General features: G+C 38.3%; 1 protein-coding gene across 2 annotated transcripts in view; it reads right to left on the reverse strand.

The window, feature by feature from the left end:
- Positions 1–1,284: 1,284 nt before the first annotated feature.
- Positions 1,285–22,302, reverse strand: part of LOC116320566 (poliovirus receptor-like) — a 60,322-nt gene continuing 39,304 nt past the window's right edge. Inside the window, exons 1-7 of one of the 2 annotated variants that reach the window (XM_039599844.1) lie at positions 16,135–16,402; positions 14,676–15,023; positions 13,320–13,622; positions 12,094–12,187; positions 5,448–5,599; positions 4,766–4,865; positions 1,285–3,332 (exon numbers count right to left, since the gene is read on the reverse strand). In XM_039599844.1, the coding sequence (XP_039455778.1) occupies positions 3,200–3,332; positions 4,766–4,865; positions 5,448–5,599; positions 12,094–12,187; positions 13,320–13,622; positions 14,676–15,023; positions 16,135–16,204 (1,200 nt within the window). In that variant the 5' untranslated portion in view covers positions 16,205–16,402 and the 3' untranslated portion in view covers positions 1,285–3,199. Of the gene's footprint in view, positions 3,333–4,765; positions 4,866–5,447; positions 5,600–12,093; positions 12,188–13,319; positions 13,623–14,675; positions 15,024–16,134; positions 16,403–22,302 lie in introns of those variants that run through there. The other variant, XM_039599843.1, reaches the window with a different exon arrangement.

The raw sequence follows: 22,302 nt of genomic DNA on the forward strand, positions 1-22,302 counted from the left end.
CAAAAGATGTTTAGGTTTTATGACTTTGGAGGGGGGTTGAAGCTATAAGAATGTGAGAAACGGTCAGATACTTCGACATCTGGCGGACACCCTCCTGTCCACATCTCCAGTCCGGACATTTATGCTCAAAGTGTTGTATGGAATAATGAGAATTGTTTATTGAGCATTTATACACCGAGTGTTGTTCTTCCTTCAGCCCAAAGATCAAAGAATTAGGATATTTAACAATATTCAAGTTATCTCTGATCATGAGCAGCCAAGATTTTTCCACCAGGGGATTTCTTCCTCAGAGATGATCCCAGCACCACACAAAACACAACCACTATCTTTAATCCATCATATGATGAAAATGTGTCATATTTTTCATAAAAATTGACTTATTTCATTAAAAATTCTTAAGAGCTGATCTTCATCTCTCCTCCCTGATTAGAACCCACAACTGTGACACTATATAAAGAAGGGAAGAGATAATGAGTGTTAAGTATTTTAGTGGACTGGGGGGCCTTAGTATGAAGCAACTTCAACATAGCTAGGTCTGCAGCTTTCTTTGTTAATCCTGTCTTTCTTCACTCACACATTTAACTTTTCTTTACACAGATTAATTGAAATGGGTGATAATCCTTATTAAAAATTCAAAAAACATAATGACAACAGGCAACACTGTAGCTGGAAATAAGGGCAGGAGCTCTGGTAAACTGTTGTGCTGCTATTTATTTTTAAAGTGACATAAAGCTGCACATAATGGCTGCTATACTGTCAAGCTGCTGCATTTAAAAATTATAGTCTTCTGCATGCATTTGTGGTCTGACACTGTTCCACAGTTGGTTTCTGGCCAGATCAAAGTAAAGTGAATTACACTGATCGCATATTTGTCAAGATAAACAGCTTAGAAATAAACTGATTGTTGTTAGTGTTTCCATTTGGTGGTTAAAAACATATTTATAGGTTTTCTGTGCCACTAACTGAATACTTTATCACTTCTACTGCACACTTCTGTAACTTCCCAGCAGGTCATCATTTGTTGGCAATAGTGAGATATGTCTTAACAGGTTTCAGCAGAGACTCTGTAGCATTCATGGTGCATTAAAAGACTCATTGAAAGGACTTTAAACTATCTCCGGTTCATTATGTGCTCAGTATGAGTTACCACAGTGATCTAGAGAGGTTGAAAGAAAGACATCTTCGTGCCACTGCAATGTGGGATATAATAGTGCAGTGTATTTAATAGAACAAAGAAATGAAAGGGTTTTTTATATTAATATGATATTCAATGAGACAGGGGCATGCAGGTCACTTATGTTTATTCTGTAAAATTGAAGCAAGTCAAAAAAACATGGATTCTTTATAAAAACAGTAACTTGTAAAAACAAAACAGCAGTTTGAGACATTCTTTCAGTTTCTAGTAATAGCGAGAATAGATAAAGAGCTACTTTTAAATGATTAAGACACAGTTCCACATGTATAATGTTAGTATATTACTTCAGAAGAATTTATGAAATCGAACATGAGGTTTTTTTTCTTTTCTCCTGTGTCGTAGACAGTATTGAAACATGTCAGGTAACCCACTGCAGTTCAAGTTTCTAGAAGACTTGTTTGCACCGAAGCCTTCCCTGGAACAACGCTACGTTACTCCTGCATCGCATGCAGCACTTCTGAGATATTTTATTTGATAACACAATCAGTTGATCACTGTAGTCATTCTTCTGGTCAAACATTTTGTGAGTAAACCAAAGCTACAAAGAAGCTGTGTAGACTTGAGAAATGAATATAGTCAAAACACTGCTCACGTGAATTAGGAGCGACTGGAGACTTGATAGTAAAGAATTAAACAAGATTACCCAAAAATTACAATCTGAGGGCTCGTGACCGAAACCAGTTTCCATCCATATGACGTGTCAGAAAGCTTTGGTCTGTGTATCTCATTTATCCACGAGATCCTGTATTGTATTATCATGGATGACAGGTGTGATATATACACTAAAAATATGTGTACTGAGGAACAAGTCCTTATAATATTTATGCGATTACAATTCATTTTTTTTAAAAAAAAGAGGTAAAAACATCAACGATGTAACACTTCATAAAGATAATTACAAAACAAACAAAAAAAAATGCAGTGTTGAAATTTCAGGAAAGAAAGAAATGTAAATGAAACAGTAACTTAAAGCTGGTTAACTTAAAACAAAGCAAACAGCACACTTAAATGATTTAAGGCTTTAAAAAAAGTTGCCACAAACATAAACACCCACCCCCCGCCACTGAAAACAAAACACGAAACAACAACAACAACAAAAAAGTCAGAACTATATGACACACAGCAGAAGCTTTGTTGGTTGCTGCATTTTAAAACCAAGCAGTCATTAACAACCAAAACTTTGTAGGATGGAATTTAGTTGAATGAACTGAAAAACATCCATCCGTTTCCATTTCTGGTCATTTATTTCACTTTTTATTTACTTCACTCTTATTCTTACACATTCACCCATCCTGACTGAGTTGTCTGTAGTTTTGCTAGTATCCATGACTGGTAGCATGAGATGGTACCTAAAGCCTGTTCAGGTTACAGACATAGTTCAGCTGCTCCAGGACAGCATATTCATACATGCTGTTGCAAAAATGTTTGCTCTGCATCTCTCAGCACAGTGTATTACATGAATGCTGAACAATAACATACAAGAGTATTGACCCGGCAGCAGAGTTAGGAGCATTGCCACAGCTCTACAAAATGATATCAGTCAACTACTCGCTGGACTACTACTGCACATGTTACTGATGAAACTGTCAAATCAGACTCAGTGAGGATGTCATGAGGTCCTAACATTCATAAATGGAGAAATATCAATGGGGGGAGGGATGTAAATGATACCAAGTACTTTAACCTGTTCCTTATCTGTTTATTCCTCAGTCTGCAATGACACGTTGGTGGAGCCCTCAGCACAGGCGCTGTATTATCCATTTCTGCTTTCCACAGCTGTCAGCTGAGATCCCCGAGGGAGACAATTCAGATCATTTGTATAAAACGGCATTTTAGTTATGACTGAATATGCAAGATTTTACAAGGACAATTTAAACTTTACTCCTAGAATATTCAAAACACAATAATAATAATTTTACTTCTAAGGGGCTCAGATATTTTAAGAAGAAGATTTAATAAAATTAATTGTACATAATTAAAGTATATCTCCAGTAATTGGATACCTTAAATTATGCACACATATTTAGGGTGATCTTTGAATTTGAGGGAAACAAAAAAGACTTTTACCTTTTCGCGGAGTATTTCTCTTTGGCTATTAGTCCCATTTTTAGAATCTTTTGAAACTAGATGATGCCGCCTGTGAAAAAATACAAAAGACATAGCGTTCGCATTTTACGGTTAGGTCAGGAACTTTTAGGAGCAATAACCACTTTGTCTCTGTATCCCACCACATCTTAGTTTTTAATTCTCTTTTCCTCCTTTTGTGATTCTTTTCTGTTCTCAGATTTTGTCACGGCTGCCGGGGCGAGCCGTGTAGTGTTGGAGGAAAAGGACCCAAAATGCAGGCAATGACTGATGATGTGAGTGAGAGTTTATTTATAAGTGGCAGAGTGACAAAAACAAGAAGTAAGAAGAGAGAAGCTACTGAACAAACTGGGAGAAGTAAATAGCAAACCTGAGATCATACGAGACAGGGTAAGGGGCAGAGAGATGCAGACTAAAGAAAAGAATACCATGAAACGCAGACGAGCCGACAACGAGCACAGACCGACACCCAAAATATATACACACACACAAGGAGACCAGGTAATGACACACAGGTGGGAAGCACAGCTGATCCTAATACACAAGATGACCGGAGGATATAAGCTGAACACAGTGACACCAGACACAGACCTTCAAAATAAAACAGGAAAATCACAAACACAAACTCCGGGACACAAACAGGGCACAAGGGGAGGACACAGGATACCAAAATCAGAATAAACTAGAACAGAAGACAGTAATCATACTAAACATAAAACGCTGGGTCAATGACCCAGCACCATGACATATTTATTGTTGATCTTTATGCATTTATTTTGTCCTCACTGTGAGGCACTGACTGAATTTGCTGTATTCAGGTGAATATACAACAAGTTTACAAGTATTGTCAAGTCCTTCGTTTTCTCTCCCCAATCAGTCGCAGCAGACGGCCGCCACTCTCTGAGCTTGGTTCTGCTGGAGGTTTCTTCCTGTGGGGAAACTCCCACGGGGTTTAAATCTGGGACTCTCCACCATTTGACCCTTAGAACTGAAGAAGCTTCTCGGATGAGAGATGAAACATCTTCAAGCAACTTAAAGAAGTCCAGACGCTTTTCTTTCCAAGCTCCTTAGACTACATTCTGTTTATCTTGCACTGAGACTGAGATGTACTTTAACCCCATGTTGGAAGTTCACAGAAAAAGCTTCCAGGGTGCAAATGTAACACTTGGAATCCTCTCCAGACTTTTTACCTGTTTAATTTATAGTACAGCCCACACTCTTCTGCAACAGTTTTAGAGAGAAATGCTGAATTATATTTGAGACCTTCAAAATATAATAAGACAACTGAGAATTGTGTATATAAAAGAACAAATATTACTGTCCAACCTGAGAGTCTGCACTGCAACCGCACTAGTTTTTTTTGGGGGGGGGGGTTGTGTACAAATGTGTGGACCTATTTGTACATCATGTGACTATGGTTTCATATGAGAGGTACTCGATATTATGCTACATATTAAGTATCTGCAGACTCATTGTTCTACATACTTTTTAAAATATCCAGATTTAGAAAAGCACCATACTGCAGCCCCAATGGCATTCACGGAAACCAAAAGGCCAAAAAAAGTCCAAGCAGCAGAGCAAGTTCCTGCAGGGACACAAAAAGGAAGAATATAATGAGTTCCCAGTTTCCTGGAATTCAGTTTTATATTTTCACATTTAGATGGCTCAGATGGTATTCAAACACCACGCAACACCTCCACTGAACACATTAAAGACTTGTACTGACAAGATTTGTTGCGCAAAAGTAAATGAAACAAAACTTGATATGCAAACATGAAACAAACTTGATATGGTGGTACATGCTCTGTGCTTCAATGGTGACTTGAATGATATTGTGTACTGAACTGGGTAGAGGATCAGTTGCCTATTCATTAACTTTTCTTTTGAAAGCAGGTTGTAGTTTAAGCTAAATTAGATGTTTACAAAGGCATTCTAACATGTTTCTTGGGCATGGCTGGAAAGTCATTGAAGCTCCATAAGGAGAGGTTTTACTCAAATTTTAGATGTTCAAGTATGTATTTATATAAACTTGTGGAGGGGTAGCACCAGAAAACAGAATAACATCAAAATGGCACAACATCAGTTCAAATCCAAAAGTCAGAAACAAATCCAGAAAGATTTGAACAAACTGCACAGTTAAATTCAAGCTGACCTCACCTGACCTTACCTGCCACATGCACATAGAGCTGACTATGTTTACTTCCATGTGCATTAGATGCTTCACACCGATAGAGGCCGTTTAGACCAGAGGTCAGACTCAGCAGTTGTAGCTTCGCACCATCTACTTTAACAGCAGACTCCAGCAAAGGCTGGTCAGATCTGGAAAAACATGAACAAACTTTAATGTAAGATGTACAGAGAGGGCAACAACTGTCAGTTGTGTCAAAACTCACGTTAATTTCAATTATTAGCCATTTGACTTTCATTGCTCACCCCAAGATACTGTATTCTTTCATTTCAGCCTAAATGCAAAAGTAAAGCTAACCTTACATGTTACATCATTTCTTTCTTGGGCAGAAAATTTTAGTTTTAGTAATGTTTTATACTGTGTACCATCTTGTTCACCATTTTATAAGTTAAAAGAATCAAAATTAAAGCAATTTTTCCCTTTTGAATTAGTTTTTATTGCCTTATGTAGTGCATTGATTGGACGATTCAATAGGTCACATCTAAACATGGGTTTGGATACCAGACAATAAAACTTCTGTTTCTCCACAGCGTCCACATAGCGCTCAATAACTCTAACAGAAAGAACTAGTCTTAATCACTTAGTGTAGCTTTAGAGCAATAAACATAAAGCAACACTAACACAAACACGGCATTCACCAGGAATTCCTCACATCTAATGGATCATCAGCAGTAAACTATAGTCAGAGAGCCCAAGAAAGACTACTGAGTGACACCAGTGCAGTTTAATGGATAGGAGTTTCTTCATAATGAAATAAAAAAGGAAAATAAAACAGCTTTAGTATGAGAAAAAATATTCATGTTATCTGCGATTCCTTTGTCTATTTATGAACATAACACATTTGTTACTAGCAATCACTTCAAAATAATCTCAAGATGGAGGGTGTAACTATTTTATTTTAGGACTCAGTATTTCATCCAAGTATGTCCTAACTTTCAATATGAACTGTGCACACATCCTGTAAATGACCATGCCAAAGACTAGAAAATATGATGAAGCATATCTTGGCCTTTGGCCAAGGTAGGTGTACCCGTGAAATTTATTTCCCCTGCGTCGGGAGCACGCGCTGAGCTGTCCAAATCATGGACAAACAGTATCCCACATTCTTGATTTTTAGTTGTTAGCTCTTTATACAGTCTATACAGTCTACAGTCTTTTTTTCTTTCTTTTTTTTTTTGTCTGTCCCCTTTGGTTATTTAGATGTCTGAAGGCCAACAAAGATCAACAAGGATGATATCAACTTTCAATATGAACTGTGCACACATCCTGTAAATGAGAACAAACAGGCAAGTTTGTATTTGTATCTACCTGAAAAGATGATTGCTTAATGAGTGCCAACTCTTTTTAAACCTGTAAAAAAGTCCCATGAATCATTTGCTTTCTGAATGTGTCATCCATATTATCGGCCAACACAAGGCCTACTGGCTCTGATTTGAGAATTGATTTCTATCCGCTGAGCTGAATCAGCCTACAAACCTCCCCAGAGCTCCTGGACAGCCAAAACCACACAGCTGCAGTGGTAAATACTTCCAGGTACTTTCAAACAAGTTTGAGCTGGCCTTTCTGTTACACATTATAATGTTTTTATACTGAAATTGACCTACTTGTGTATTTACTGGCAATATTCAGTTTTCAAGTGCAATTCTGCCACAAAGTTTTGTATCTTGCTTTTGGTGGACAGTTTTTGTAGTTATCTTAGAGGGAAAAAATGGGATTCAGCTGCTTTGACGAGTTAATGATATCAACCAAAAATGTTGTCCCTCAAAACAAACAAGCAGACAGGATGATCAGACATGTTTACGTGTGTGTCATCAAAAAGGGGGGGTTACCGATTCCTGTTTTTCTATGATGTCATTGTGTTTCTTCTAAAAAGTATTTGTCCTGCTGGTTTTAGGCTTTAATTCAGGTTCATATGACATACCTGATGATGATGATATGTCTGGATGTAAGGTGATGTTTAGGAGATAGGCCAGTGGACGGTATAAATAAAAAAAACAAAACAAAGAATGCTTTGACACTGCTAGCATAATGCACAGGTTTTTGATGGGGTTCCCACACAAACGCAAAGCAGAGGATAAAGCATTGCCAAATATGTTTCCAAAACCAAAGACTAGAAAATATTATGAAAATATGTTTCCATATCTTGGCCTTTGGCTTCACCTGCACAACAGTGGTGCTGAGGTAGGTGTACCCAGCAAAATTTATTTCCCCTGCGTCGGGAGCACGCACTGAGCTGTCCTAATCACAGACAAACAGTATCCCACATTCTTGATTTTTAGTTGTTAGCTCTTTATACAGTAAAGTTACAATGGGACACAAATAATATCAGGCTGATCCTGCCACAATTTGTTGCCCCAGTTCAAATCACGGACAAACAGCATCCCACAGTCATTTATGTTTTTAAACTCATTTTGCACAGAGACATTTTTTGAACAATGCGTTGATAGCAGTGTTGAATATTCTTACACAGGAAAATAACAAAACAAAAAAAACAACTAAATGTAAAATAATTACACCATAAAGAGGGTTTGTTTTGTGGTTTATTTTATTGCAACCTTTAATTTACTGCAGTTTACTTTTATTTGTTTTTTATTGTTTACAAAAGATTTGAAGTGTGAAATAAACTGCAATGGACTTTCAAAACAAAATATGTGTGTGTATGGTTGGAGGATGTGTTTGTGCCGGGGGGAGAGAAGATTTTCTTGTAAAAGAAAGGGGGCCTAGCAAAAAAAGGAGTACCCCATGATATTGTCTGGTATGCATACAAACATGTGCGGGGCTGTTGAACTACTGAGTTCCATTTTGAGTTGCTGCTATAACATTTCAGTTTTTCACTTAAGTTTTAGAGTGTCATTGAATTCAGCCCAGCTCAGTCAGCTTGATTTTCATATCCTTCAAACAATGTGCCATCCTTTAGTCCCAATCCATCCAGTCCATCAGTACAGTTTATCCACCACAAGTGTATTTTTTTTCGGCAGTGTATTTAAACCCTGCTCAACCCTTGTCACAGTGTACATTGTCTTCTTTGTGTTCTAAAAAAAAGTCCACTTTCCTTGCCCCTCTTCACCACCTGAAAGCCTTCCATTAAAGGCCATTTGTGCTTCTTTACAAATGTTTTACATTTTATAATCAAGCAGGCAATACGTTTGTGTGCGCATGTGTGTGTCTGCAGGTAGGGAGGGTGCATGCTGAGCATATTTGTAATAAAACAAGAAGATGAAAGATTTGGGTGCATGTGAAGCTTGTCTGATAAAACACACCAGGGCATTTAAGGTGAATTTTCTGAACTATTAAAAGAAAAATTAAAAAATATTAGACCACTTTATGATTATGGAAACTGACTAAAAGTATTTCTTTCTGCAGGAGGTAGCTTGCAGACTAGCTTTAATTTAGTATAATTTATATAATAATTATAATGCCCTGTAGTATTGGAGATAGCCACCCTTGTGAGGACTGCATTAATAAGAAAAGGGTTATCAGACCAGATGTTACACGCCATATAAAGCATACAGCGCTTTGACTGTGAGTATGGTTTCTGCAGAATAAGAAAGCATAGCAGTGGCTTAACTTTTGTTAAGTTGCATACCACAGATTGATAAAGAGTTGATAAAGCGTTCCTACACTCAGGTTGATCATTGACCATTTTTAAACAATAACTAAAACCAGCATGACGCAGAGGTATTACAAAGATAAACAAACTTTGCTCACTTTTGGTATGTGTATAAAATGACAATAGTTAAGTCGATCCAACCTTAATGGGCATGTATATGGGCAATATCTCTGCATTCCCACACACACATAAAAGGAATGCATCAATCGTTCTAACATGAAAGCATTAAGCAGTATCACCAATGTTATATGAATCTAAAATGAAATCTTCAGATCTCAAATTCACAGATGCTGCGAATTGCTCAATACATCAAAACAGTATCAATCACGTTCCATTTATATTAAACCCAGAACAGAAACACTAAGTCTTTATGTAATAAAATATCAGGTTGTTGTGAAGAAATAAACAAGAGCCTCAAAACCAAACTGATTGTTTGAGAGTTACTGAATAAAACCACTGCAAAAGAATGAATATAACAGCCCTCATACCAGCACAAATATAGGAAAGAGAGATGAAATTACTTTGTACTTGTGTGTCTCTGGTCAAGCAAAGAGATAATAGTTTATGCAGTTGTAGTGTCATGGTTTGCCAGTCCTCGCTAGTCGACCTATCATATCTGGGGTTTTTTAAGTTTTGTTGTCTGTTCCCGGTCCCTCATTTTCTTCTGTGTGCGTATGGCGGTGTTCATGCTTTCGTGCAACACCGGGCCTGGAAAGTTTTCCCTCCCTGAAGTCAGCCATATCTGCCAGGTGATCACACTCACCTGGCACCTGATGCTAATCATCCTCATCATGGGCTTACTACTTAACTGAGTGGATGCGCTTCAATCAAGGCTGGACTGTTGAGTAACACAGTCAATAAACTCCACCTTGCCATGTGAAGTTGTCTTTGTCTGTTGTCAGTAAAAAAGTGAATTAACCTTTGTCTTGTTTTACCTGAAGGGAGAGTGTGGAGGGAGTCAGAACTCAGAAACCCAACATATAGGGAGTTGTTTCCACAGTCACATACCAACTTTCCTGCTGTTTCCTGTTCCAAAGCCGCAGAGAGTGCGCCTCATGACATCGAACATACTCACACAAACCCTTTGAACAGGAAAGTCATGATCACACACTGACGCCTTTCCCTTTTAAAAGCTTTTGCGTTCTCATTAAGTTGTAACCATTAAGTCTATTGTATTTTCTTAATTTTCTTACAGATTCAAAGTAGCAATTTCACCCTTGAGCTCTCTGTTTGAAATTTTTCTCTTTAGATTGAAAAGTTTAGAATTTCGATCTAAACCTATGTCAGTATTTTTTTAAACATGTTTTTATATATATTTTATATATTCATTGTAATCTATCATCTTTATTGATACACTTTATTTTGCTTGGTTTTTTTGTGATGTCAGTGTTTTTTCAATTAATTGGAGAAGAAAAGTTTGAAACTTTACTTCCTAACTTTCAGAAATCTTAAAGTGCATGAGAGGGGTTCTGCCAAGGTTACTTTTTCTAATTGCGCAGTAAAAAATGGTTAAAGCGAGATTAGTCCTAATTCGAAATAATTGAGCTACATTGAGCTAAAACGTTAAAGTCAAACATTATGTTAACAAGTTTATTTTGTGCATGTGGATCAATGCAATAAGACTTGGCAATTTCAGTAAAATAAATACTTTATAAAGGAAGATATCCTTTTATGGTAAATTTTAACTACAACATATCCTAATACCACTGAGAACATTGGCCTTCCCCTCCTAAGTGCTCACCACCCATGGAGGCATCATAGATATTGGGTGCAGTATTGGGCTGTGGTTGAGGATGCTGTCTTTGGATGCCGTTGGGCACTTAGTTGAATTACCTCTTCAATGGTGGGTGGAGGTTCAGGGCGGTGATCCTGTGAAAAGTAATCCAGGAATTCGATATTTATGGTCTATCATTACGCTCCCATTGTTATTTGGTCCTTGTACAACTGTAGTAAGAGCTGGTCCATTTTGCTAGTAGTAAGTCAAATCCATTCCGAGTGAGTGTTGGACTTGGCAAAGACTGCTTACTTCACACTCAGCTTATGAGCTGAGTATGTGTTCCAAAGTAAGGTTGTCTATGTGCTCTAGTCTAGGCCAGCTGTCCACAACTCCCGGGTCACGAACTGGTACCGGTGCATCAGTCGTTTAGTACCAGGCCGCAAGAGTTGAGGCTCTGGTGTAAAATTTATGGTTTTGAGGGTTTTTAGCAGTTTTTGTTATCTTATTTTTATCGTATTTATCGTTAACTCTGTTTCCCTGTTTCTTTTCCCGTGAGTTCTGAAAAATCTTCTTTTTTTTGGTACCGGTATTGGTTTTACTTTGAGGTATTTATCCGCGACACCTGAAAGGCCAGTCCGTGAAAATAATGTCACACATATAACGGTCCGTGGCACAAAAGAGGGTGGGGACTGCTGGCCTAGGCCAGTGTTTCCCAACAACTGTGCCGTGGCACATAGCTGTGCCTTGAGAAATGATCAGGTGTCCTGTGGAAGGTTATCTGGTGCCAACTGATTAGTACTCTTAAGTGATCGGCGTGAGTATCTGTGTTTCATGCAGTCTGTGTCGCGTCGTCTGTGTTCCCACCCTCCGTGTTTCCATGCCCAGCCTTTTGTATCCTCAGCCATAGCCTTACCATAGTTTGTTCCTAGTTTAGATTTCTGTTTAGTTACTGCTCTTGTGCTGCCCTCATTCTTGTCGGTCTCTTTTGAGACCAGTCATCAGCCATAACAAAGGCTCGCTTTCAGTTCCAGTTTGCTCCGGTCTACTCTCTTGTGTTCGCACCTGGGTCCACCACACACTCCACCGCACGGTCTGTCTCCTCAGATCGTGACACAATACCTCTGTCTCAGGGTTTATTTTTTGTGTCAAAGAACATAAATCAAACTCTGAGGGTGCAGTTTAAACTCTTTTGAACCACATCTTGAACACAGTATAATTAAGATAAACTAAAAAACAAAACAAAAAACAACCCAGAGTACTGAAATGTTTTGGTTAAACCATTCTGCAAATTAATTTACCTGCTCCAGTTATATTTAGCTCTTGGGTTGGCTGCTGCCACACACTCAAATGTGTCCTCTGAAATCAGTCTGATGTTCACTTCTGTGGGAGAGACTGCAAAAAGAGAAAACAAGAACAGATTTAATCCTGAAATAAAGAAATAACATTTCACACGTGTTTAAATCCTATAATGTTACATAAAGTACATTTTGGTGAATTTTTGTTTACTTTCAATTTCATTCAGAGAAACATTTTTTCTTGTTGCATTCTGACACTGCTACTGATTTACACTACTTTGTGGATGCACACAAAGGGGGGTGTGGATATGTGCATGGGTGGCTGGTGCAGTGGAGTGCATGGGTCATACTCTCTGTTGTTGATAAGATTTATATCAATCAAAGCACCGACAAAAAACATGCTAACCGCTGTGCTGTTTCACAGGATTAAAAAACCCCATCAAACATTCCAAGTGGTCACTAGCCAGCAGTCACTTTCAACTATGCACACCAAGTTTTGCCTTTTAAGGGAAACATAACACCACAAATGTACCACATCACTAAGCAAAGCTACTGAATGAGCTTTCTCTTTCAAAATAGCCTCAGTTATTTTTGTCTTATGGTTTGACCCAACAAATCTCTTCCTCATTATCAAATTATCCTTGTGAGAGCAATTTGTTTTCATTTAGATTTTTCCCCACTTCCAAAAAATGTCTGAAATGTCTATTTCTGCTCGACATTTTGACAATTGACCCTTTACTCAAAGGAAAGTCATGAGATCAAAGATGATGTGGCAAGTAAAAAAATCCTGAAGAAGAACAACTTTAAATATTTTATGTTTCTGTTGCAGAAAGTACGTAAGTGAGGGTTACTGTCTAACAAAAAATGATTTAGAGTATTATAAAAAGCACTGAATGATCAGACTTTGCTTTTCAATTGTTTTTAAAGTGTTTTATCATTAAATATGTGCATGGCTAGATAAAAATGAGTAACCAGTATAGAGAAATTATCCAAGCTGTGTTTGCAGACTTTCTACAGTTTAGTAATTAAACAGCTGAGTATAATGCTGGGTGGTGTGTCTGCGTGCCTTTTTAAAATAGAACAACATAACATTCAGATAATAATTCTAACTTGTCTTGTATCATACACGACAGTTTTAAACAAAAATCTGATCAAATCATTAAAATTGTTAAATCAACAGTGACACAAAAGAAGACAAATAATAAACTACATGAGCAGCTGATACTCACAGTAAACCTGTATGGTGAAGGGCAGACTTATTTCTTTAGTCAGGAAGTCACCGCTGATGACACACTGGACCTGGTGACCATTAATCTCGCTTGTAGGAACACCAAACAGAGAGCTGACTGTGGTAGTGGTACCGTTGTCATACTGGATGGAGTTTGTTGTCGTCCTCACTTTTTTTTCCAAATCACCAGTGAGCCACCTCACCTCAGCAGGAGGCCTGGAGCCAGCAGCCGTGCAGGTAGCAAATAAAACCTCTTCTGTACCCAAAGTGGGAAGATTGTCCTTGACGTTTGTGAAAGGAGGCACTAGGAGATAGAGCAGGGCGATATGACCAAAAATATTTATCACGATATACATTTGAAAATTTGCGATAACAATATAACTGACGATATAATTGACACTAGACAAAATACTTTACAACTCCACAACTTTATTAGTGCAAAAAACCCCATCAATGTATTTTCACTTAAAAAAGCAGCTGTTTTTTAATGTGCATTAAAGTTATATAAAAATGTAACAGTGCAAATTCCTTGCTGACAGTTTAACCAAAAGGCATTTCCAGTGGAAATTGGCCGACATATCCTGAGCATAACCATGTATAATATCCACAAAACTTAAAAAGAGGTAATACACACACAATATGGTAATACTATGTTGAAGAGGAGTACGTATCACTCCGCGAGGCTCCTGCCTACGGTAGCCGTAATGCTCCGACAATCCATCAAGCGGTGCGGGTTCGTAGCTTAGCAAAGTCGTACTAAAACATTTGACAGATTTTCGAGCGCCGTGTACCACATAACATCATTTCGAGGTCAGTAAACACAACCAGAATTACATACATAAGGCACACGGGATTATAAGGGGCACTGTCGATTTTCAGAAAAATCAAAGGATTGATTTTAAGTGTGCCGTATTTTCCAAACAACACAGTAATAACGATGGCACGCTAGCATGCTCTACCAAAAATAGCGCTTTGTTGTGTAGCCTATCTGACGGACGAAAGCTAAACCAGTTCCACACCACTGAAGTTGCAGCATTTTTACAAACCAATTCTGGTTCATGTTTCATTTAACGATCCACTTTCGCTCTTCTCATTTTGCGTCGCTGCCATGTCCGTATGTAAACATAGGCACTGTGCATGCGCGTTTTACCCATATTCTATCACGATATTTTATTTTCCTATCGTTGCCCAAAATTACACCGGTATTACCGTGAACGGTATGATATAGCCCAGCCCTACTAGGAGAGTTACAGCACACAATTACTTAATATGCGAGCAACATGGTGAAAGTCACTGTTTCAAACACACGCGCAAAGAGAATTATTCTAAATAAAAGTTGTGTTTTTTTCTACCATACCAGTCACTTTTAGAGGTATTTCAGTCTTCTTAGTTCCACCGGGAAACAAGGTGAAGATGCACGTGTAGCTGCCTTCATCCTTCAGGGCAACATTGGATAACTGGAGAGTTCCATTTTTGTCATTAAAATTCCCGATATATTTAAATCGATCATCACGTCCCCTGACAAACCGTGGTTCTTGACTTGGTCCAACAGTGATAAAATTGTCATTACTGGGTTTTTCTCTGGTCCTCTTCTGCCAGGTAATCTGTGTCAAGTCTTCCGTGGTGTCAGTGAGTCTGAGTTTGCAAGGTAAGATAGCTGTATCTCCTTGAACCACTGTCACGCTTCCACCAATCACCTGCTGAGCTGTAAAGTAAATGAAGAAGTATTAATGATGGGAACTGAAAAAGTTGAAATAGAGTGCCCAATAAGGTTTACAGGATTAAACACGAAAGTATAAGTTAACTTGTATCTGACCTCCTGTTCTCTTTTTTGTTTTTTTGATGCAAGGCGTTAATCATTATGTGTTACAAGAACACTTGATGGTGTTTATGACAAACTGGACTCAACCTCACACTGTATGGACAGACAATCAAAAACCATGTAGTGGAAAAAAAAAAAAAAAATGGGTCAGCTGTATTATATTTTATGCTCCAGCTACTGACTGAACACCGTGGCTTTAATTTTGGTTTGCATCACGCTTTTTCAAGATGTACTACTGCTCAGCTAGTAGTAGCATTCACAGACAAACATGGAAAAATACAGACAATGGTGGCAATCTGCTCTCAACCAAACACTTAGTTTTTGGTGCAGCACCTAATTTGTAACCAATTCCACCCAGCAAGAGACTGCAACCTCCAGGAACTACTGCCACCTAGTCTGGGAATACACATTTCTCATGTGCTCAGGGATATTGAAATCCAGTGAGTATGTTGGAATAATCTATTCTGCTTAGGAAGTTACTAAATGAGTACGATGATCTGTAAGTACCTGCAGGGCATCTGTACATACAATCACACTCCTCAAACATACTCTAAACCCCAGGTCCAGGTACCCTTTCCCCTAGAGGGGGAAACTGCACCTAGACCAAGGAGGTGTTAACTTTTCCCTGGAGTGGAGACAAGGAGATCGCCCCCGACTCCCCAGTAGCAGGAAAGCCCCACATCCCAGACCCCAATCGGACGGTCAACTCCTCCTCCAAACATCCAAACAACAACTCCAAACATCCCTCCGCTCGCTCATATGTAGTGTTGATGCGTGTGTGTTCTAAGGTGCACACGTCTGTTCTTTTTACGTTACGTAAATCTGAATAGACTCGCACAGACTGTTTCGCACACGCCGACTGAGATTGACACATGAATCTGTTTCTACAAATACCGCATCTTTCTTAGCTTTTGCCGTTTGATCTATGACTGTAGTTATATGAGCGGTGTTGTAGTGCAGCATGCGTGAATAAAGAAAACATCTTTCTACATACCGTCAGCACCGCTGCCCAGCAGGAGCACAGCCAGCAGCACCAGGCAAGGTGCCAAAAAGAAACGACCCATTTCAATTTTTCCTGAAATAACTGCTCTCGAAAACGCAAACAAGTCCACCCATTTGCTTTTCTTTTTCCTGCGAGCAGCTACCCATGCACACCAGGGTTGAGTTCAGTTAACAAGTTAGAAACACGTTTCTAAAGTGATGACCTTTGGAAGCTTCAAGTCTGAGCTGCGAGTGAGATCCGAAACTTATGGAAGGTGGAGTCAGAGAGGAACAGGTTGTAAAAAAACAAGGAAGGTACAAGAAAAAGAAAAGTGGGTTGCAATTATATGGTCCTTTGCCCTTTATTTGGTTTGGATCACAGAATGAAGAAATTTGCTTTAAAATGTTTTATTGTTTTGCATCCCAGAAGTTTTTCCTTGATGATCATTCCTCTTTGATTGTGCTTTTTGATCACTTTATATTCCGGTACAGTTTTGTTAAAGACAAGTTTTATGATGCCTGTTAGTGGCATCAACATAAATATTCAATTAAGAGTCAGCGACGAAGATTTTCAACCTCCTTAAAGCTGGTGACGAAAAAAAAAACAGGCTATGCCTGTTACAAAATGCTCATCCACACCACTAAGTATGTCTTAAATTAACACTGTTAACAAGTGTTTAATTTAAACAAGAATACAAGAAAAAGAAATTAATTATTCTTCTTCTTTGGGATTACACCTGTCCAGATGAAAAGTGTTTAAGTTCACTTGAAAAAGCCACGAGAAGCATCCAAATACATTTTTACAAAGTGCCTCACTTTCAGAGTCTTAAAGTAACTGAGCAATTTTTAAAACAAGAATTGTGTTTAATATTTGGGTGAAAATCATTTGCAGTCAGTTACTGGCTGAAATTTAGAATCACTTCTAGACTCAAGTGAGAAATCACCAAACACTGTAGGCTATATCAATAATTTGCACACTTGGGTGGTGTGTCACACTTTCCATTGTCATTTTAAATGTTATCAAAGTTTCGACTTATTTAGAACTGTTAGTCATTTGAACTTTGGCCCGCTCCTCCACCTCCACCCTCCCCGTTGCTTTAACAGTATGACTTTGTTTGGGATCCCTGAACCTTTGAGTTTTAATTACTTTGGACCACAGACCTCACAACTTTGTTTTTATGAAAAAAAGGGCCAGCTGTATTCTTTTTTTTTTTTTTTTTTTTTTTCCCATCACAGGATTTTGGCTTGTGAATTATTCCTCTTTGGTTGCACATTTTTACTTGTGTTACGGGTTCAAAGTATTGGAGATGGATACAAGAGGAAAACCACAATAACAACACTGGTCCGGCCGGGTCAAGTCAAACGATGATTTTAATGAACACATGTGTGGGAGATGAACACTGCACGCAGACAGCATAAGATCTCAAAATGGTGGAGCATTGCTCAAACTCTTATAGCCTCTAGTGTCCCCCACCTAGTCATAAAAGCCTAAACATTGACATTCTTTCTCTAACACAGCGCCTAAGCTATGACCTTGGCTCCCTGTTTATCTGCTCCTGCTTGGATGGGGCAGAAAACATCTCCAGTGTATTCTGCTCTCTTCTAATCAGACAAATAAGATCATGACTCTTTGAAAACAGTATTCTTATAACTCAGCAGTATCATAAAACATCATAAAACAATCTCATTCATTCACAATAAATCAGCAGTCTAATGTAATGCAAATCAGTTCAACAAATGTAATAGTTATCACCTTCTTCTAATTCAGGAGAATAATGCAAACTAAAACTACATAATACTTCACAATCTTTAATTAGGGGTATAACATGGCATAAGGTAATGTTATAATCCCACATTCCCCCTTTACACCCTGCAATCCAGTGTCGCAGGGTTCATTTCTTCTTACCCCTGAGGTCCTTTGTCCCCTTTTAACGGGTGAACCATATGTGAGATGACCTCTGTGTTCGCGCAGTTCAGATGCAAGAAAAACTATGATTACAACAACAACAGTAGATGATTCCCCTCAATCCCCAGTTCTCCCACAGCTTTATTTTGGTGCTCCAGTTTCCCACCCCCATCTTGGTGCCACCTTATACCCTCAAATGTACTCAGACTAGAACCTCTGTCCGAGGAGCTTTTAACCTTTATTTTATTGCTGCAGCTACCAGTGTCTTCCAGTCAGGTGATTCTCCGCTCTTCTTTCTTCAACCTCAGGGGTTAGACCACCCTTCAGTCGGTGCACAGATCACACACTCGCTACATATTATTGTACAGGCTTTCTATCATTTTATTTAGTTTTGTTTTAAAAAGTTAGGGAGGGGGTACTAATGTATTCAAATTACAGTACAACATAGTCATAGATTTACTTTCTCTCTGTTTCCAGCACTGCTTTCCCCTCTACACGATGTTTAACATTTAAATAAAACAAAACAAAAAATCCCTAAATGTAATAGAATGTAATAGATCATGTGAAACTTTTCAGTTCATTCATATTACTAAACATTTCCCATCACTCATCATTACTCATTCAGATGAAAATACACTGTTTCAGACCAAATAAATAAATAAAAGAAAGGGACTGAAGAATAGTGTATAACAGAAAGTCAGCCAAACTTCAGACATATCAATCTGTCCAGTTAGGAAGCATGAACCACTGTTAATCCACTTCACCTGCTTTGGTTAAAATAAAAGTGGCAACAATTGCACTGGAGAGGCAACACGACAACCCCCAACAAGACTGACTGGTTTTATTTCTCTAGTTTTAACTCTCACTCTCTACTGGTAGGGTGAGATAAGACATGCTTCTGATGAGATGGTGGGTAGTGTCCTTTAAACTGCTACCAGACTATGTGGACCATTTGGTGGTGTCAAATGCACAGAATCAGAATCAAATTTATGGCCAAGTATATGTGGAAACGCATACCAGAAATTTGGTTCTGGTCGATGGATTCTCTCAAACGCAGCAATGCAAAACACACAACATATCAGCCAGAAAAGAAGAAATAAACAATAAACAATATATACAAACAACAATTCAAAACATTAAAGAGCGAAGGTTAGGGAACATTAACAAAATCAGTGCTTTTGTCACCCAGGAATTGCCTGTTGCCTAACCCAGGCCCCACTGCACCAGCATAAAGACTGAGAAAGAAAATCATGGTTCAGGCGCCAGTAGCAGACCCACCAATTCGGGTGTTCTCAGGAAAATGACAATCAAGCTGCAGGTCTGTGAACAGACCATCTAGTTTTACAACCGGAAGACCTGTAACTCAGGTGAACTTCCTCTTCATAATATATGGCTAATTAAACTCTCTGCATGCAGTGCTATTCAAAGGTGAATCAATTCTATTCAATTTATAGTTTGCATTCGAACCTTGCTCAAAGGTACAAAAATAAATGGGATTAACTATGACTATAAAAAGAACCTTTGACAGGCTAGGACAAGTAGTGGATTTCTAACTTTTTATCTGGGCATTGCTGGAATACCTCCATAGGGAGAGTCATTTTTTGTGTGTAGATTTTCAGGTTTTTATTTGTTTTCTTTGATAAAAGTCCAAAGAAAAGAAAACAGAATCACATCTGAATGACACAACACAGCAAAAGCTTAAATATAGATAATATATTACTCAAACAGATGACTCAGACAGTACTTAAACATCATGCATCTCCTGTCTGTAAAACATTCAAAAACTTTCATGTACTGACAAGCAGTGATATGTCATGAGCGAAAGCCATTTGGGAGCCAAAAGAGCTGGAACTTCTTTGGGAGTCGTGCCACAAGAGCCGGCTCTCTGAAAAGAGAAAAGACTTCCCATCATTACTGACGAGATCTGAGGTAGGAAAGCAAGTGAGACACATTTGTTATTTGGAAAGAACCACAAGCTAAGATACTTTCCATACATCAAGTGGTTGAACTGGTTGTAATGTACTGGGTGGTGCATCACTCATGCACGCTTTAATTTGGCCATAGGGTAACTTAACCACTACTTTAAAGTAACTGCTCTCCAACAAAGTCTAACCTCTCATTTGGGCATTAGGCGAATTCCTAAAGAGGGAGAGTCCAATTCTAGATGTTCAAGTCTCTGTGTCTCTTTCTTTTGTTCTCCTTTGATAGAAGAACACAAGAAAATAAAACAGAGAAACATCTGAATGACACAACAGCAGCAAAAAAATCAAACAATTTCAAAAAAGATTTGGACAAACTGCACAGCTCAGTCCAAGCTGACCTCACCTGATGCCATGTGCACATAGAGCTGACCGAGTTTCCTTCCGTATGTGTTAGATGCTTCACACTGAGGATTATCAGGTTTGAGACTTTTGATCACGGGGCCCCCTCTAAAATATCCTGAAGGAACAGCATGGACCTACGCTCTTGCCCACTGCTGCAGGTGCCATAGGTAGGTAATGTAGTAAGTAAAACTGTATTTATATAGCAATCTATCAAGATATAAAATCACAAAATGCTTCACAAGAGCCAGCTATGTGAAAACCAAAACAAGAGAAATTATTAGAACTATCACACTCTGCAGCCTCTCTGGGAAATTTGGTGCCAGAGTACTGCAGAGTCCATCTTTTGAATTTTGAATGTCAGATTCAAGAGGAACAATGCAGTTTTCACTGGGGTTTCTTGTGTGGGTTGCTTTGACAATGCTAGGTATGTGGCCATTATTATGTGCCACTTGATTACTGTACAGCCACAGTGGCAGGGTTGTTCTGCATTGGTGGTAGTAAGTCAGACCAATTCCCAGTGGGTGACGGACTCCAGCAGGACTCAGTGTCCCAGCAGATGAGCAAATGTTTTGATGCAGATCAAAACACTTTACTCCACACCCAACTCTGCTACAGAACTGTAAATCAGATAGGGGGAGAGTGGTTTAGTGGTTTAATCAGTTGATCTGCTCAAAGCCCAACTCTTTCAGAACAGTGAACTTCAAAAAATGTCCTGAGTGCTGAAATTAAAATTTGAGTTGGCTTCTGTCACACACTCAGATGAGTCCTCTCAGTCCACTGAACTGTTCACTTCTGTAGGAGAGACTGCAAAAAATATAGTGAGAAATGTGTTCATCTTGAACCAAGGAAATATTAATGCTATCAAAAGTACGATAGGGTTAGGGTTAGGGTTAGCCTTTGTCTTGTTCTCAAGACAAAGGCCCATCTTGACTTATGAAATAAGAATAAAAAATGTGATGACAAAAAACGAATGTCCACCCCTGCTCTAATGTCAGGCATATATTCATGGTTTTTATTTACATACATTAATAGGTTGAAGCTCTAAATTTGAGGTATATTGACCTTAATAAATATTACTGTTTTGTTTCTTATTTTGTCCAAAATAAACCCCCCAAACTAAAAGAATTATGTTTATATTCCTCCAATCTTAAAATGAATCGCTGGTTCTGCAGCATTCAAACCACAAACAACTAAAATTGATGACTGAATTAAAATATTTGTATTTCATTTTAATTTTTCTTTTATGTTTTTCTTTTAATATAGACTTTTTTGACCATTGTAACTGAGTGACACCAAATGTCACAACACCCCTCAGCAAAGAGAAGTATGTTGACAAAGGTGTTTACAGAATTTTGATAGTGTGTGTCTTTTTTGTGCAATATTTTTGGCTCAAGTGCAATTATTTTGGTCCCAGTCTGTTTCAGTGTTTCCTACACATACACCATGCATATAGTTCCACTCACACATGTATATATATACACTGCTTTTTATTTTATTCTATTTATTTAGTTTTTTTCCATCTTCGATGTATATTGGTTTCTCTTTTTCTTACTTTAGCACCTTTGTGGTCCAGCTACCCAATTTCGCTGTGCAAGAAACTGCACAATGACAATAAAAAGCTCTAAGTCTCTAAGTCTAAGTCTCTAAGTCTTTTTTGTTAACAATACCGATGTAGGGTTTTGTAAAAATAACTGAAAGTATAAAGATTACTTCTATAAACAAATATATTTCATCATTACATTAAAAAAAACACCTCATGGCGTAATAAGGTTGAATAAAGTGCACTGAGTGCCTGAGGAAGTTTTGATGCCTTCAGCTCAGTAGCATCACCTTTTGGCTGAGTTTGTCATCCTCACTTTGTCTGCCAAAGCACCAGTGAGCCACCACTAACATAAATCAACATGCAAGCAGGATGGTGAAAGTAATTCTCTGTCTCACATACAAACACTCA

This window comes from Oreochromis aureus, linkage group 16 (genome assembly GCF_013358895.1).
Source record: "Oreochromis aureus strain Israel breed Guangdong linkage group 16, ZZ_aureus, whole genome shotgun sequence".
Taxonomy (NCBI): Eukaryota; Metazoa; Chordata; class Actinopteri; order Cichliformes; family Cichlidae; genus Oreochromis; species Oreochromis aureus.